The sequence below is a fragment of the Euwallacea similis genome, chromosome 23, assembly GCF_039881205.1.
Source record: "Euwallacea similis isolate ESF13 chromosome 23, ESF131.1, whole genome shotgun sequence".
NCBI lineage: Eukaryota > Metazoa > Arthropoda > Insecta > Coleoptera > Curculionidae > Euwallacea > Euwallacea similis.
The window spans coordinates 530492-547423 of record NC_089631.1 but is presented as its reverse complement, the minus strand read 5'-3'; the positions used below and the strand labels follow the sequence as shown (position 1 = coordinate 547423).

The following is a 16932-nucleotide window of genomic DNA, read 5'->3' as shown; positions in this document are numbered from 1 at the left end:
GTGAACTTACCTGAGTGTTCGTGTAATTGAACTTCGCTAATCTGCAAGCTGGGGGTTTCAGTGTCAGCCAAAGTCACCTTGACTGTCTTCTTAAGGGGGGAATCGAGATCGAGGGGGGTGACATTGCCTGAGAGGGTTTGCTCGGTTATAATAAGACTTTTATTTACATCTACATATTCGCTTTGGGCCTTGGAGGTCTTGGTGTGTTCTGGTTTGATATCACCTAAACTGTCGAGTATTTGCACATTCTCGTTGCTAACAACTGGCTTGTGCTCCACTTGCTTTTCGGCTGTACTCTCAGTAGCACTAACTGAGGTCACTTCTAAGCCCAAACTTCCTTGAACTATCGTGTCCGTAACTGTAATTCCTTGTGTAGTTACTATATCTAATTCTGCAGCTTTTAGTGATGGTTGCTCTATGTCTAGATCTTTAGTAGATCCTTGGATAGTAATTGTAGAACTTGTTATGCTCAGAAGTTCATCTTTTTGAGAACTGGCATTCTGCTCAGAAGCAGGTTTATCTTCTTTTATTGCCAAGACATTTTCATAAGATTTAATTTCTTCTGCTTCAACACCTTTCAGCTCATCTACAGCAACAGCTGCTTTGTCTTTTTTGGGCGTATCAACTTTAAGCTCAGACTCCAGTTGATTTGTCATAGTTTCTAATACTGAAGCAGTCTTTCCAGTCTCTTGGATATCGAATTTTGCGTCTGCAGTAATAGGAATTTGATCCTTCACTAAATCTCCTAAATTATCCAAAATACGCACATCAATTTCCTCAACCACGAACTTCTCTAAAAATGAAGCAACCGCAGCTCCTTCTTTTGGTTTATCATCTACAAACTCTTCTTCATGCTGAGTAGTCAAAGTTTCAGTAATTGTTGCTGCCTTTCCAGATTTTTCCAAAGTTATTTCTGCATTATCACTACTTGGAACTGTTTGACTCACATGTTTATTCAAACTATCAAAAGCCTTAACATCCAACTTCTCAACAGTTTTATGTTCTATAATATTCATCGTAGCACTATGTTTGCTAATCGTTTCAGGTGGTAGTTCAGCCTCATTGCTACAAGTTAGCACTTCAGATACTTCAGGAACTGTACTCAGAGTCTCAACATCAACTCCAGCACTCACACTGATTGGCATTCTATCCATTACTTCTTCTCCCAAAGTATCAAATGCGCTAACATCCAGCTGCTCAGAAACAATTTGCCCAGAAACAGTCACATCAGCCAAATCCAGTTTTGGCAGTTCCACCTTCAATTTAGCTTCAGCTTCACTAATTAAAACTTCAGTTACACTGGGAGCTTTGCTGGTTTCATCGATATTGACACTTGCAATTGAGCTAGATGGAGCTACCTGCTTAGCAAAGTCCCCTAGACTTTCGTAAATTTTAACATCCTCCCCTTGAGGAGCTTTCTGTTCTTCTACTCCAAGAGTTGCAGTGTCTGATTTGAAGTCTTGGAGCTTTAGCTCAGATTCTGCTTGAGATATTTGTACTTCAGTTACACTTGGAGCTGTAATGAATTCTTGTAATGCTGTTGCTGCTTGGTGTTGGTCATGTGAGTCTCCTTTAGTATCTTCACCTAAAGTATCGTATAAATCTACTTCAATATGTTCTAGAGATTTTTGTTCCATAAGTTTTGGAGTTGCAGTATCAGATTTACCACTATCGGGCTTCAGCTCTTTTTCTGCAAGATTTTCTAGGGTTTCCTCTACTGTAGCAACAGCTTTAACTTCCTCAAGTCCAATGCTAATTGTAGATGTTTGAGGTTGTTGAGTTTCTGAATAACCTCCCAAGCTATCATAAACTTCAACCCTAATTTCTTGAACTACTTTATGCTCATCAACACTAAAATTTGCAATATCTTTTTTTGGTTTATCTTCTTGGAGATTTCCTTCAAGTTGACTAGTCAAAACTTCAGAGATACTGGCAATTCTTCCAGCCAGTTCTAAGTCCACATCTGCCTTGCTGCTACCTGGAATTTTGTCTTTAACATATTCATCTTCTTTTTCGATTGAAATATTTTCAGTAATAGTTACAGAAGTATGTGGAATGGTTTCTTCTACTGCTTTATAGTCCTGAGGTTTTTCCAAGGTTAATGTAATGAAGGTTTGTTCACTTCGTATTTCCTTCACTTCTGTAGCCTCTTGGGGCATGATTACCTTCTCAGCTTGAGCCCCCAATTGAGATATTTCCTGGAAGTCTTTTTCTCTTTCGTCGCTAATGACTTCACTAACATTCAAAGGTTGAGAAGGAACAAATTGAGTCTCAGCTTTTCTTCCTTCTACCGGTTGCTTAAGAAATGGTTGTTCATTTTCGATTAATTTTTGTTCAGATGTTATCAAAGAGGTGAGCTCTTCTTGGACAATTTCAGCCAAATTTTCATTGGGATTGGTTAAACTTAGAAGATCAATGTTGTCATGACTCTGGATCTCTGTAGTCAAAGCTGACTGCACGGGAACTATTGATATTGTAGAGTTTTCCTTAATCATATCTCCTGAGATAAACGCACGTTCTTTTTCTTGGACTTGAGTCTGAGATACCTCAACTGAACTCATTTCTTCTAGGTTAATATTTGCAGTCTTTGTTTCAGGCTTCAACTCTTCTTCCAAAGATTTTTCTGAGTCATGCAAAATATTCTGCGTCTGCTCTACACTCTGCAAAACATCTTGCACAACATTGCTGGTATGCAGTTGCTTCTCCTCTTCCTTTAGGTCTACAAAGTTCTCATTTGCCAGCACTTCACTTTGCAAAATTGCTTTAGATTCATCAATTTGAGGCTGCGCAATTTCATGCCTCACTTCTTCTTTCGGTTTTTCAATGAAATCATCCTGAGCCACCAACTCAGAAACATCCAAAGAGTTCAAAACATCTATTTGTATTTCTACAGTTTTAGTTTCCAAAATTGGTTTGGGTTGATCTTGAAATCCTTCTAGAATTACGTTCTGGTATTCGCTAATGTAGTCCATGGGACGCTGATCTTGGAAGGCAGTTCCTTCTATTGGTTTTTCGACTGGTAGTTCAGATATTTGGTCGCTGATATGGACTTCTACGATTTGTGTGTATATTTTTTCTAATATACTACTTTCTGCTAATCCAGTTTGTGGTTTTTCTGTTTCTTCAAGTGCAGCTTCGCGCTCAGCACTGACAATCTCTCCAGTCTGAGCTGCTGATTCTGCTTCTAGACCAACCGAAGCCTTCTGCACATTCAAAGGTAAAGATTCATCATAAATACCTTCTTTTTCATGGACTTGAGGTATTTCTTCAGTCACTTGTTCAAACTCAGATTGACTCTGCACAGCAGATTGAGTCTGAGGCTTGAGATCCTCGGCAAGTCCCTCATTTTCTCCACTGATAATCTCAGTAATTTGAGGAATAACACTTGCATCAAAAGCAATGGAAGCAGTTTGTTCATGAGGTTTTTCTAGAGTATCCAAGTTACCTTCTTTGTCCTCAGAAATCATTTCTGAGATGCTGGCGATAGGCCTACTTTTTTCTAATGATATATCTACTTTTGAAGTGTCAGGTTGGAATTTGTCTTTAAATTCGCCTTCCTGCTCTGTAGTGATGCTTTCTGTGACAATAAGACTGGTCAGTGATTCCTCACTAGGTTGAGCTTGATAAAATTCTGAAGATATAGTTTTAAGAAGTCCTGGATTTTCTTGTAAATCTGGAAGGTCATGTTGTGCAATTTTTTGAAGTACGTCCACTCCTTGGGTGGCCAATCTGCCCTGTGGTAAAACGAAATCTTCAATTATTTTTTCTTTCTCTCCAGTCGTAGTTTCTTCCCCTGAAACGCCTTCACTGGATTCAATACCAATATCTGCGACTACAGAAGTAGGTTTCTGGAACTCGGAAAGCTCCTTTTCAGACTCAATAACTGTTTGTTCCGTTTTAGTAATAGCATCTATCGGAATAACGTCACTTTCAGCTGTGGTTTCTTCAGGCTGTTTTTGATCAAGCTCCTGAGTTCCCTCATTAGGCTGCACCTCACATTTTGAGGCAATAACATTGCTCTCAGTCATACCTTGCGCTGCTTCTTTGATCTCAGGTTGAGGGATCACTAAATCGGTTTCAGTATCAGCCATTGTGAATTCTTGTACTGTTACACTTTCATCTACATCTAGGGTCACAGAAACTTGTTTCTGGTCAACTTTTTCAATCTCAGGACCTTTATCTTCAGCTTCACTAATCAGAGTTTCGGTCTGGATTGCTGTAGTAAGGACAGATATTTCTGGTTGTGCCTCAGATGTTATTGGAAGACTCACTTCAAAATCTCCAGTATTTTCACTTATGTCAACTTCACTTCTGAGTGCAGTTCCATGGGAGTCAAGATTAACATCGGCAGTTTTTCCTTGAGGTTTTTCTGCAACTTCCAAACCAGCCTCAGCTTCACTCAGTTTTACTTCAGTAACTGAGAGAGCTTCACTGTTTGTAAAATCTATATCTGCAATTTTGGAGTCTATTTCAGGCTTCTCATAAAGCTTCTCACTGTCTTGGACTAAAGTCTCGGACTGAGTTAGAGCTTCAAGAGTTAACTGTTCTATATTTGCTTTTGTCGATGTAGGAACGTGTTCCTCAAGTGATGTTGCTGTGTCTATGCTTTTAACTTCGCTAACTTCAGCTACAGGTTGAGCTTCTAGTAATGGTTGAGCAGTCTTTGATTCGCTTTCTTTCGCCTCATGAGTTCCCTCCCTTTCTGAGGTTATAGTCTCTGTGGTTTGGGCTGAGACTACTTCTTCATAGTTTACTTCAGCACTTTGTTGGTCAGGTTTAATACCTTTAGCAAAGTCTAGTTCCTTTTCCCCAGTGACTAATTCAATTTCTATTATTGACAGAAATTGGTCTTGAGTTGATGCAGCTGTGAATTTTACTGGAGATACTCGGTCTAAGTCTGTAAACGCCTCATTGACCAATGCTTGACCTACTTGAATGTTTTCAAGGGGTAGTAATTCACTTTCTGCCTGGCTGAAGATTGTTTCTTCAGGCTTGAAGTCTCCCTCCTTGACTGCTGTTGTGACATCAGTTACTGAAATTGGTTTAGCTTCCTCGAAGTCCATAACTGCGGCTTTAGTTTCTACTTCATTTTTCTCAATTTCTTTCTCGTGTTCTGTAACTATAGTCTCAGTGGTGATTATACTGTCCAAGGGAGTAATTTCAGGTTTCGCAGTCTCCTTTTTCTCCCGTTCTTCAGCGAGTTGCTTTAGACTATCCTGAGGTTGAATCTCTTCTTTCAAGGCAATAGGGAGGGAAGAAATGAAAGACTCTCCTTGGGCTGCTTTCGGGATTTCTAACTGAGGCAATTTAGCTTCCTTTTCGTCAGCTAGAACTTGATGAGTGCTAGCAGCTTCAGCTTCAGTAAAAACAACATCTGCTTGTTTAGAATTAGGTTTAATGTCCACGTCTTTATCACCCTCTTTTTCAACCGGAGCAATCTCGGTTTGAATCAGAGAATGTGATATATCTTGCTTAGTACTTGCTAGCTGTTTCTCTGGGGATTCTCTTCGATAAGGCTCTGGAAAATCATTAGCTTGAGTTTGTTCGTTTACTGCAACTTGCTGTTCTTCGACTGCAATATCTGCTTTTGATCTATCTACTTCTGGAATGCTTAGCTGGGCCTCTTTTTGGTTACTTATGGTTTCGGTTACAGAAAGAGCTTGTCCTGGTAGGACTTCAATGTTGGCCTGTTTGGAATAGGGCACTATCTCCTTTGGAAGATCTTTCTCAACATCCACAACATTAGTTTCAGTCACTATCAACTCAGTAAAAGGTTTAGCGTATTTTTTAGCCCTTCCACTTGGGAGTTCCTCAGCTATGATCTCATCTGTGTGCAAAAGAGCTTTGGTCTCGGTTTTTACAGCAACTTCTTGGCTAGTTACGCCAGGGAGGGCTACTCCCTCAAGGGGAGTAATATCAGGGTTGTAATTGTCTTCTTTATCACTTGAGATTATTTGAGAGATATTAGGAGTTGTTAGACCTTCAGTTAGGTCTAAAACTGCAGTTTTGAGCTCTGGTTTGTCTATGAGGTACTGAGACTCTTTTTCCGCTATTTGGTGTTGGAGGGTATAGATTGGTTCTATAGTTGTTTGATCAGTGGTTGCTTGCTGTTCTTCAGGTTTGGTAGTAATTAAATCTGAAGGAGCTATATTGGATTCCACCAAAAGCTGAGTAGCTACTTGACTGAAATTTATATCAAGTGTAGCCTCCTGGGTGAGGGTTTCTGGAGCATCGTATTGTTTTTCTTTATCATCTGCTAAAATTTCTGTCACGCTTAAAGCTTGCTGAGGCAATATGTCTGCTTCTGCCAATTTTTTTTCAGGTTTTTCAATCTCAACGTTACCCAAGCCTTCAGCTACTACAGTCTCAGACACAACAGTCTCACTTAAAGAAGGCTGAGTAGGAGCTGCAGCTCCCTCTTCTAACTGAGGCTTCTTTAAATCCTCATGACTTTCCTCAGCAACTACAATCTCACTCACTCCAATAGGTAGAGAATGAGAAGCTACATGCTTACTTTTATGACTCTGTGGTGCTTCATATTCATTTAAATTCTTTTCACTTTCCATTATTTGGCTCTCTAGAACTTCAAGTTCTTGTTGAGGTCGGGTAATGCTGCTTACAATATTCATTTCTTCTGGAGAAATTTGTTCTAAGGCAACTTCCGATTCGTTTGCAAGGGTCTCAGTTATAGTCTTAGCTTCTGTGATTTCAACATTTGTTTCTGCGGAATCAGTTTTGAATTTAAGTTGGTCTGTAAATTTTTCTGAGGTGTCTCCAGTTTCCACTTCTTCTACCATGATGGATTCTTGAGGGCGAATACTCTGAGATGCAATCACTTTGGTTTTTTGTTCATCAGGAAATAAAATTCCTTCAGATTCTTGAGCTGTAATGAACGATTGCGCAGGTGCTTTCAAAGTAGTGAAATCTGAAGAAGCAACTTTTAAGTCTAATTCTGGTTTTTGATACTCAGTTTCTGACTCTGTAACTAAAGTGGCTTGCGTCTCTATATGCTCTTTAGGCAAGATTTCAATGTTTGCACTGACTTTCTCAGCTTCGTCTTCCTTTATGTTCTTCTGAGGAGCTTGGCTATCAACAGAGCTCACTTGTACTCCCTCAAACAAAAGAAGATCTTGAAGGGCAACACCTCTTTCTGGGCTTGAAGATTTAGGAAATGTACCCTCCTTATCTTCAGTTTGGGTTGCTGAAATTTGCACTCCTTCTTCAGTTGAAATCTTCAAGTTTGCTAACTGAGAAGGTGGTAATTTTCCTGGCGTATACTCACCCTCAATTTCTGGGGCTTGAATCACAGTCTCAGTAAGAGATTTTTGAGGGAATACCGATTTCGTGGCTACCTCAGTAGCTACAAAGGATTGGGGCAGGTATTTTCCAGGTTTATCTCCAGTGAGGACTTCCTCAACTATCAACCCTTCCTGGGCGTCAATATTGATTTTCGGTTTCACCCCTATAGGTTTAATTATTTCCATCTTGTCTTCAGACATAGCTTGCTGCACTTCTTCGATAGTAATCCCCTCTTGGGGTATAAAGCTTTTTGAAGCCTCCACCCCTTTGGGGATGGAAAACTCATCAAGATTTGCTTCCTTATCTGAGAGTAAAATTTCTTGAATGTTCTTAGCTTCTAACTCTGATAAGAGGATAAAAGCTTGTCCTTCAATGTTTTTCTCTATTGTTAGGTCAACGGATAGATCTCCAGGGGTGATTTCTTGTACGTTAATGCTCTCAGAGGTCTCAGTCGTTGTATTTGCAGTTGAGTATGAAGGTTTAAAGCTTTCATCATAAACTCCTAATTGATTTTGGACGTTTTGTTCTGCAGTTTGGAAAGTTTCAATGGAGTCTATAGTTTTGGTGGCTTGCTGAGCCATAATTTCCGGAGTTTTCTGATAAGATTCTTTCTCATCAATTATGAATTCTTCTTGACTAGGGGCAATTAGGGGTAAAACTTTAACTTCTGCTGCAACCTCTTCTGATTTATGACTAATTTCGGCAACTTGACTAATTGAAATAGCTTCAGCACGTTCTTTTGGTATTTTAGTCTCCATAGGAGTTCTAGTTTCATGTTCAATTATATTGAGAGGTTCTTCTTTAACGTGCACTTGCACGTCCTCAGATTGGGGTGCTTTTTGAGGGACTAAAGAGAAGAGTGCCTTACTTTGGGAGGGTTGTTTGGTTTCTAAGGTTAATGGAGTATCAGCTGCATTGGTTTCTTCGATGATTAGGCTTTCAGTTTGTTGGTGATGAGGTGAAGCTTTATAGGAATTTGGTTGAAATTTTAACTCAAATTCACCTGTAGTGCTTTGAGTTGTAGTTTCTGTAACTTGATATGAGTCTTGTTCTGTGATTTTCTTAGCTGCAGTTGCAGAGAGAGATTTTGTGTCTTTATATGTATCCTCAGTTTCCTGAGTCAGGGGTTGTTCTTGGGATGCAACATTTAGAGCGAAGAAATCGGGTAAAGCTTTAGCTTTAGTGATTTCTTGGTCAATTAAAGTGACTTGATCTTTAGGGATTGCCTCTGCCAGTTGAGAAGCAACATTTTGAGGCAGTTCAGATTTTGGCTGAAAATCAATTGAAATAACGCTCTCAACATCTTCCTCATCAAGGAGGTATTCCTCCATTTTAGGCTTTCTCGCTTTAAGTCTCTTTTTAATTTTTCTAGTTTCCTCAATTTCCTCAATTTCAACAATGCTCTTTCTACTCTCAGGCATGTCAAAGATCTCGGTTATTTCAACGGAGTGTCTCTTATGATGTGTAGCTTTGTCACCCTGCACGGTGCGTTCAAGGACTTCCTCAATTTCGAGAGATTCTGTGAAAGTGTTTGTATGATAGAGGACTGTGTGTTATCCATTCATATTTACATCGTTACATCGTTATTTTCTAACGCTAAGAAGCAGAGTGTGAATCAGAGTGTAAGCATTAGTTTCGATCGTTTTGTTACATAAAGAGAGTTGGGGATTTTATTTCGGTTTGTATGTCAGTATAGTGAGATGGAGAGATGAGAGGGATGGTCATAAATCATAATTCATATTAAAAACCAAAATAAAGTCATTACATACCTCAAAGAAGCGCAGAAGTCGGTTGAAGCCATGCTGCGAAGTTAGGTATGACATTGAGTGCTGGGCGTAAGTTAAAATGAAAAATAAACTGCTGGATTTTTGTATCAAATTTGATTTGATTTTTCTTATGGAGGACGGTTTTAGGAAGGAACATTTCTGAAATAACTACAGGGATAGCGGAAGTTGTGCAAATTTTCTAAGTACGTTTTGACTTTCTAGAACTGACTTTCTAACCCAGAACAACCTGTGTATTTGTGACTTGTTAGAAATTATGAGTAGGGGGGATGAGCTTCAGTATGAGTGGCCCTATATTTATCTCTTATCACCTTCGAAATACAGAGTCTTAAAAAGGGCTTTACACACAAGAATTCGTAAAAAACCTATTTTAGTGGTCAAATACGAGGGTCTTTACTAAAACGCCTTGTATATATTCAGAGAAATTTCATTAATAATAAGGCAGTATCTGAAACCATCTCATAAGAAAATCACTCAAATTTGGTACTAAAATTGACTTTCCAGGTACAATTTCTTTGACCAGCAGTTTAGAATAGCTTTAGTTGCACTTAAATCACTGCTGATACACTGTTAAACACTAGAAGCACTTTAAAAGCGTGTTGATTAATTCTACGATTCTCACTGAGTATATCTTTGAGTCGACTTACCAGCGACTTATGTGCGCAACATTATATAGGCCATAAACTACTATACAGCAACCAAACACTTCAGTAACTCACCTTCTTTTTCTCCCTTCTTTTTAGATTTCTTCTTCAAAATTTTGGTGATATCTAGGAGGAGGAACAATAAGTCAAAAATTTGTAAAATAAAACATTTATTAAACATGTACAAAAAGGACGAACACACACACAAATATACAGCTAAATTAAACCCTAAAACTAAATAAAACAAACAGTGACAGGCAATAAATGAGGTTAGAACGTGATTTAACACAAGCGACACACCCTGACTCACCTTCTTGAACTTCGACTTGCTCCGTGACTGCAACTTCCTTTGAGGGCACCTGCAAGGAGCACCATGATTCACAATATTCTCTAAACTGAAAATCTTTTACCTCAGTGACTTCAGTAGCTTCCCAAGCTCTTTGCACGAAGTCTTCAGGCTTGAAGTTGGTCAAAATCTCCTCAACGCTGACGTAATTGGCCTCCACCATCTTCATCATGGCTCTGAATCCAACAGTGGCCGCTAGAACGCTTTCTTCTAACGTGGTTTCTTCAGTTAGAACCTCAGAAATTAAGGCTCCATGGCCTTTTCTCTCCACTACATTGACCATTGCAGATTGAGCTTCTGGTGTCTTCAATGATGGGAATTTATTGTCGTCATAAAGGACTGTGACTTCTTTGACGGTAATTCCGTTCTTCAGTAAATAGACAATTTCGGCTATTTCTCTTAAAGGTGCTTGTCCAGGGCCGAACTCTTTGGCGTTGATGAGTTCCAGCATATGAGAAACTTCTCTAGCCATTTTCACTTCACTCTTTCGAATAATCTTCTCGCATCTTTCGATTATTTGTTCTAGCTTGATTTCAGTGATCTTCACAGTATCTTCAACTCCTTCCTGAGTAGTAGGTTTAGCCCTGGCAGTTTGGGGCAAGATCTTCTCAATGTCTTTTATGATTTCTTCAGCAAGTATTTCATCTATTCTCAAAGGTTCTGCAGGAGAAAGTTTTTCTGTGACTTTCTCCAATGAAGAACTTTCTTCTTTTTCATCGATCTTCTTACACGAGGCTACAGCCTCAGTCTTCAAAGGCTCTTGAATGTCCAAAATTGGTTTTGCCTTCACTTCCTCTATTGCAGGAACAGTAATCTCTTCAGTAGCCTCTTGAGGCTGCACTTCAGTTACTCCAATCGGTTTAATATCTTCTTCAGTCTTCAGAGAAGCTCTCTGTTTCTTCCTCATTTCCCTCTTCTTCTCAATAGTTACCTTTTCTTTTTTGATCTTCTCCTCTTCTTCTTTAGCTCTCTTCAGTCTGATTTCCTGTTTGGCCTGTTCAGGGATCTCCTGGACATATAAATGGGCTGTAGTGACAGCCTCACCAATCTCACTAATGGCTTTGCACGTGTAAGTGCCTACGTAGGTTTTGGTGACATCGGTAATGGTGCAGATGGTTTTATTAGATTCAATACGAATTTTGACGTGTTCGTCGTTGCGTAGCACTTTGTTGTCGTGGTACCAAATCACATCTAATTAAATGAGATATGAAAAGAGTTGGTGAAAATTTGTTTGATTTGGGGAACTTACCTGGAGTTGGAGTTCCAGTAAAAAGTGCTTCAAACACAATAGTTTCAGCTTCAGTGGTACGGATATCTGTGATTTCCTTGACGAAGGTAGGTACGGAGTGGACAGCTGCAAATTTATGATTTTCTTAGATTTTGGACGAGGCTTTAATTTTAGTATGGTGGGGTATTTTGTGCTATGATGTGCTGATCAAATGCAAAATGCAACATGACACTCAAAAGGAGTATGCTATCTTTGATAGTGATAAAAGTCGTGCTACTATATCATTGTGAATTCTATGATTCTTTTCACTTTTTTTTAGTAGAAAACAACAATATCAAAATGTTTGTTTTTTTTTGAAAATTTGGCTGTATATTTTGGGCTTCTGCATCTCGCAAACAATAAGAGAGAAATATAAGGACATTTTTGTTCAAAAATTCCCTCTTAAGTGCAGTTTATAAAAGTGCAAAAACCCACGAGGAATGGTATCGAAATGGATTTTTAACACGTTTTCCTATATTTTGTAGACCTTAGGGCTTTGACTTTTTATTTTATTATTGACGACTTGTATCGCTAACCGGGTACTATGATCAATCTGATGACGGGGAACATTACCTTGGTCTTCTCAATCAAATTGGTTTATTGCCTGGCCATGCTGGACAGAGGAACTTACTGGTCTAAACAAATTCAAAAAATGGACACGCAATGTATATTAGAGCAAAACAAGCCACACACGAAATCTACCGTTAGTTTACCTTCTTCTCCATCTTCATCGTTATCAGGGCTGAAAGCAGAAGCCAGCCCTCTACCTCTATCGCTCATACACTCACTCTCTAATAGCAGAAATTCCTGCAGTTCTTCTTGAGAGTCCGCAGTGTGCAGTTGGAAAAAGGCACTTGGGTCAATTTCCCTGGGCTCCAGAGGGTACATGGTATTGTCATAGTAGGTTTTGTTCATTGATGACTCATTTTTGCCTCTGGGAATAGTGTGAAAACGCTCTTGAGCCAAGAAGTCCTGATCTTCTTGTTTAGGCAAAGTGCTATAAGAAGAGGAATATTTCCTATGCTCAGAGCCGCTGCTCCCTCTAAAACTGCTGGACCTCGTTGAAGGCTCACTTTTCTCTTCAATTGGCGATAAAACAAAGAATGACTCGTGCTCATCTTGAGCTTCATCATAGAACTCCTCAGTGTCTCCTGAGGCTAATTCCTCATAGTCACTATCAATTACATCAAAACTCTCATAGTGTGTCTCTTCAGGCTTTGTTGAGGATATCAGCTCCATAACTGACCCAACAGAGTGTCTATGAGAATTCAAATAGTCTGCCATGGTAGCAGAGATAAAGTCGTTTTTGTATTTAGATCTTTGATTTGTAGGCTCGCTCTGAACTGAAGCCTCCGAGTTCTTTCTGGACCCCCTCAAGTAAAATGGAATTTCGTCGTCGCATAGACTGCTTAAAGCGGATCTCAGCGAATCAGCAGATACTTTACCTTTCACTTTATTAGTTTCTAAGCTATCAGCTGATAAGTCCATTGAGCATGCATGCGAAGAAGCGCTTGCCGGATATTTACCTTTGAGAGCTGTAGAGAGTTCTTCCATATGAGTTACCCATTCGGGTTTGCGGTACATTTTGGTACCAATTATACCTAGAAATTTCAATACCAATTAGAACTTTATTAAGCTGAAAAGTGACAACAGAACAACATTGAAGTGTTGTTGTGATTTGTCGAGTGTGAGAAAGGGAGAGGCAGAATTACAAACAAAGAAAATAGAGGGAGTTTCGAGGGCTTCAAAGCTGCAAGAGAAATTATAAAAGTTTTTTGGTAAACAGGTCCAATATTACCTTCAACGCTTTCAACAAGAAGGTGTGTCACAGTACTAGCGACACCTAGCGGGTTTTGTGCCTCGTAAACAATTTCTCCGACGTCATCTGGATATGTTTCAGGAAGGGTGAGGACCGAGGTTCCATCTTCGAAACTCTCGATGATAAATTCGCTAGAGGGTTTGATTTCCTGGCCTTCTTTTAGCCACTTTCCTTTGGGCTTCGGCCTACCAACAGCTTTGACTTCCAATCTACAGAAACAATAATCATTGTGAAATTTACAAAATTTTAAATTCAAATTTTTACCTTGTGGCATATCCATCCTTGGTCTGCACCACCTGCGGCAATTTCTTGACAATTCTGGGGGCGAATTCTTCTTCGTCTGAAGTAATGGGACCTTCGCTTATCGTCCTGTCTAATAAATCTTCATCTGAGGTCATGTGACCTAGTTCTGAGTCCGGAACATATTCGTAGTGTTCTACTACTAAAGTTGTTTTGCATACTGCTTCGCCAATCTTGTTTACAGCCCTAAAATGACACAAAAGTAAAGCTCATAGCGTTGAGAAATAAACAATGGCATATACAAGGTGGCCCATTGAAAACAAAACGAACGACTTTGTGCCCAGGAATTTTTTTTTATAAACGCTGAAACATGTCAATTTTATTTTTAAACAAAAACGCATTTCAGTAATTCTGATAAGAATTTATTTCGATCCTCATTTTTTTTTGTAAAACAACTCTTTTTTTTGTTAATTTAAGAAAACCAAGAATGAGTACTATTGGTTCCAAACTAACGGAAAAAGTTAATTTGACTAACTAGATGCTCGAAGTGGTCACTACTGGCTTCCATAAAATAGTACAAGTTTTGTTCATAAGTCCTGACATTTTGGAGCATTTGTGGAGTTATCAGACGGTATTCTTCAAAAATAAATCGTCGCAGTTCCTCCAGAGACTTTGGTTCTGTTGCATAGATTTTGCTTTTCAACTGCCTCCACAAAAAAGTCTATTAGATTTAAATCTGGATATCTAGCCGACCACTCCATAGCACCTCTTTGCTCAATCCATTATTCTAGAAAATATCTGTCCAAAAACTTTCTAATATGTAGTGCATAATGCGGTTGAGCTCGATCTTGTTGAAACATCAATTGCTTTTCTTGACAGCGGCCATCATGTTCAACAATGCCAACAAGTAAAAAGCAAACATCAACAAAAGTAATTCCAAATATGTTTCCTTTGTTAGACTGCCATTAAGAAAAGTAGGTATAACCAAATGTTTCCCAAAAATACCTGCCCATACATTCAATTTTTGAGGAGCTTGACTATGGATTTCGTATAAAATTTGTGAATTATTATCTGCTCAATAGCGACAGTTATAACGATTGACAGTGGAGATACGAAAAAAGTATATTCGTCTAAAAAGCAGATACTGGAAAGAAAATTTCCGTCAGCTGCTATCCATGGAGTTGTATGTTTACAAAACTCCAGCCACCGATCAAAATTATTTTCATTTAGTTGCTGAACTAAACGAATTTTATAAGGGAGAAATTTATAATGTTTCAATTAGCAACAGTACTCAGTTTACTCGTTCTCAAAATTGGATCTGCAGCAATTTGTCCTAGAATCTTAATCTCTTTCGTCTCATTTCTGATTGAAAATTCACAGTAAGTATTCCGTTTCTTGTTGGCTACTGATCCAGCTTGACACGGTAGCGTGGAAGTGGGCGGAGTTGGTCCGCCCGGCGTCTCTACTTCGATGTTTCGATTAATATCGCCTTCGTGGCTATAGAAATTTTAAAGATTATTGAAACAAAACTAATTAATGGTCTCCTTGGTCTCCAGATTTGTTATTAAATGATTTCTTCCTTTGGGAATTTGTTAGTCGGTAAATTTACAGGAATTCGCACGAATGTGTCAGAAATACGAATGAATTTCGTGCGAAAATTACGGATACGATTAGGAATATCCCCATCAAAACATTTGGAAATACACGTGTGCGCTTTAGAATATCTTTGATTTTATTAGAATTTTTCTCGGTTAATTTATGACAGAAAATAGGTTCATTTCTTTTAAAATGTGACCAAATCAAACAGTCACTTCTTTGCTCTTTGTCGCAGGTATATTAAACCTTATGCGGTTCTTCTCCTATTGGCACAATTCGTATGTTTCCACTTGAACAGGTTTTACCTATAAAGAAATTCTATCTGACTATGCCCGCGAATTAATTCTTAAGTATTTAGATGTAAAACTGGTAGTACTTCTTCATATCAGTTTAAAATAGATTAAAAGATGGAGAAAAATCCTCCTTTGGCACGCCCCTGAACTCTTAGTTTGAATTTAGCGGTCAAAATTTTCCAAAAATCCAAAATAATTTCAATAAAATACATATAATACTTGGAAGGATTATTTATATACATTGAAATTCAGTGGGATATGAGGGCTAGTTTGTCCGTTAGAGTTAAACAGGAGCCTAAATCTTACTAGAACTAACCTGTTCTACGGGCACATTCAACTTACCTGCAAATATATTCCCCTGCATTTTCCGGAAAAGCTTCTGAGATAGCCAAACTGCACACTCCCTCTGTATCCTGACTAACAACTATATCCTGAGCTTCCCTTATGGGCAAATCATTGTGGAACCATTGCACCTTAGGGGTGGGTTTCCCCACTACCACACAACTAAACGTTACTTTCTCCCCATCCATGACGCAAATTGGAGTAATGGCTTTGACGAATCTAGGATAAACCAACTCTTCAGTTTCCTCAATTGGAGTTTCCTTGAGGATTATGATGTTTGCAGTATGTGTGAGAGATCCTGCTACGTTTTCTGCTCTACAGGTGATTGGTCCCGCAAACTCTGTAGTGATTTCGTTGATTAGAAGGGTGGATTTGTTGTCTGTGGTCACAATGCGGACGTCGGGGGTTGAAACCAGTGGGACGTCCTTGATGTACCATTGGAAAGTGACTGTTGGTACTGCTTCTACCACACTTTCCATTATCACCACCTCCCCCTCTTGGACTATTTGCGGTTTTATGGGTTTCACCCATCTGGGAGCTTGCGCTTCGCTAGTTTCATCAGTTATAACCACTGTGCTAGTAGACTTGGCTTCTCCCCTTGGGTTGGTAGCAACCACCTCATATTTCCCAGCTTTCTGCTTCCTCGGCACCTTCTTATTAATTTTTAAAGTGGTTGTAGTCTCAGTTTCTGTGATTTCAAACTTCTCGTCAGGCTTTATCTCCTTGCCGTTTCTAAACCATTTGACATCAGGTTTCGGAATGCCTTCAATTTCAGCTTCAAGTACCACTTCTTCAGTGGGTTTAGCTATCACGGCTTTGATGGGTTTGATGATTTTCGGTGCTTCCATTACAATTGGTTGCTGGATATCTAGCATTTTAGATACTATGAGGTTGGCCCTGCACACAGCAGTTCCAAATTTGTTTTCTGCTACCACTTTGTAGACGCGTTCATCCTCAGGAGTGGGGTGCAGGATTTCCAGTGTAGTTTCTCCGGTTTTTATATCGTAGGTGATTTGACGCCCTGGTTGGGGTTTCAACTCTTCTTCTTCTTTGAACCATTTAACTATAGGGGTAGGTTGTCCTGTTACTGTTGCTTGAAGAAGGGTTTTAGACGTTTCTTCTGTGATTTTGGGTTTTAGGGGTTGGGTGAAGCGAGGAGCCACTCCAAATTCTTCTTTTTCTAAAATAAACCTAATATTAGACTCTGATATAATCTTTTATGAATAGGGTTAGTAAAAAAGCCCACGAAAAACCATATTTTTAGTTATAACGTAACATCAAATATACTCTCAGAAATGCAAC

At 39.1% G+C, this 16932-nt stretch overlaps 1 protein-coding gene across 11 annotated transcripts in view; it reads right to left on the bottom strand.

Annotated features, from left to right (window-relative positions):
• Positions 1–16932, bottom strand: part of sls (sallimus) — a 99601-nt gene that overhangs the window by 37161 nt on the left and 45508 nt on the right. For 8 of the 11 annotated variants that reach the window (XM_066401787.1, XM_066401784.1, XM_066401785.1 and 5 more), the window contains 9 exons: positions 15631–16810; positions 13424–13645; positions 13139–13368; positions 12867–12941; positions 11323–11427; positions 10138–11264; positions 10038–10086; positions 9803–9853; positions 11–8818 (listed from right to left, as the gene is read on the bottom strand). The exons of 1 other annotated variant lie outside the window; for it this stretch is intronic. In XM_066401787.1, the coding sequence (XP_066257884.1) occupies positions 11–8818; positions 9803–9853; positions 10038–10086; positions 10138–11264; positions 11323–11427; positions 12867–12941; positions 13139–13368; positions 13424–13645; positions 15631–16810 (11847 nt within the window). The remainder of the gene's footprint in view (positions 1–10; positions 8819–9802; positions 9854–10037; positions 10087–10137; positions 11265–11322; positions 11428–12866; positions 12942–13138; positions 13369–13423; positions 13646–15630; positions 16811–16932) is intronic. 2 more of the 11 variants (XM_066401791.1, XM_066401789.1) reach the window with 2 other exon arrangements.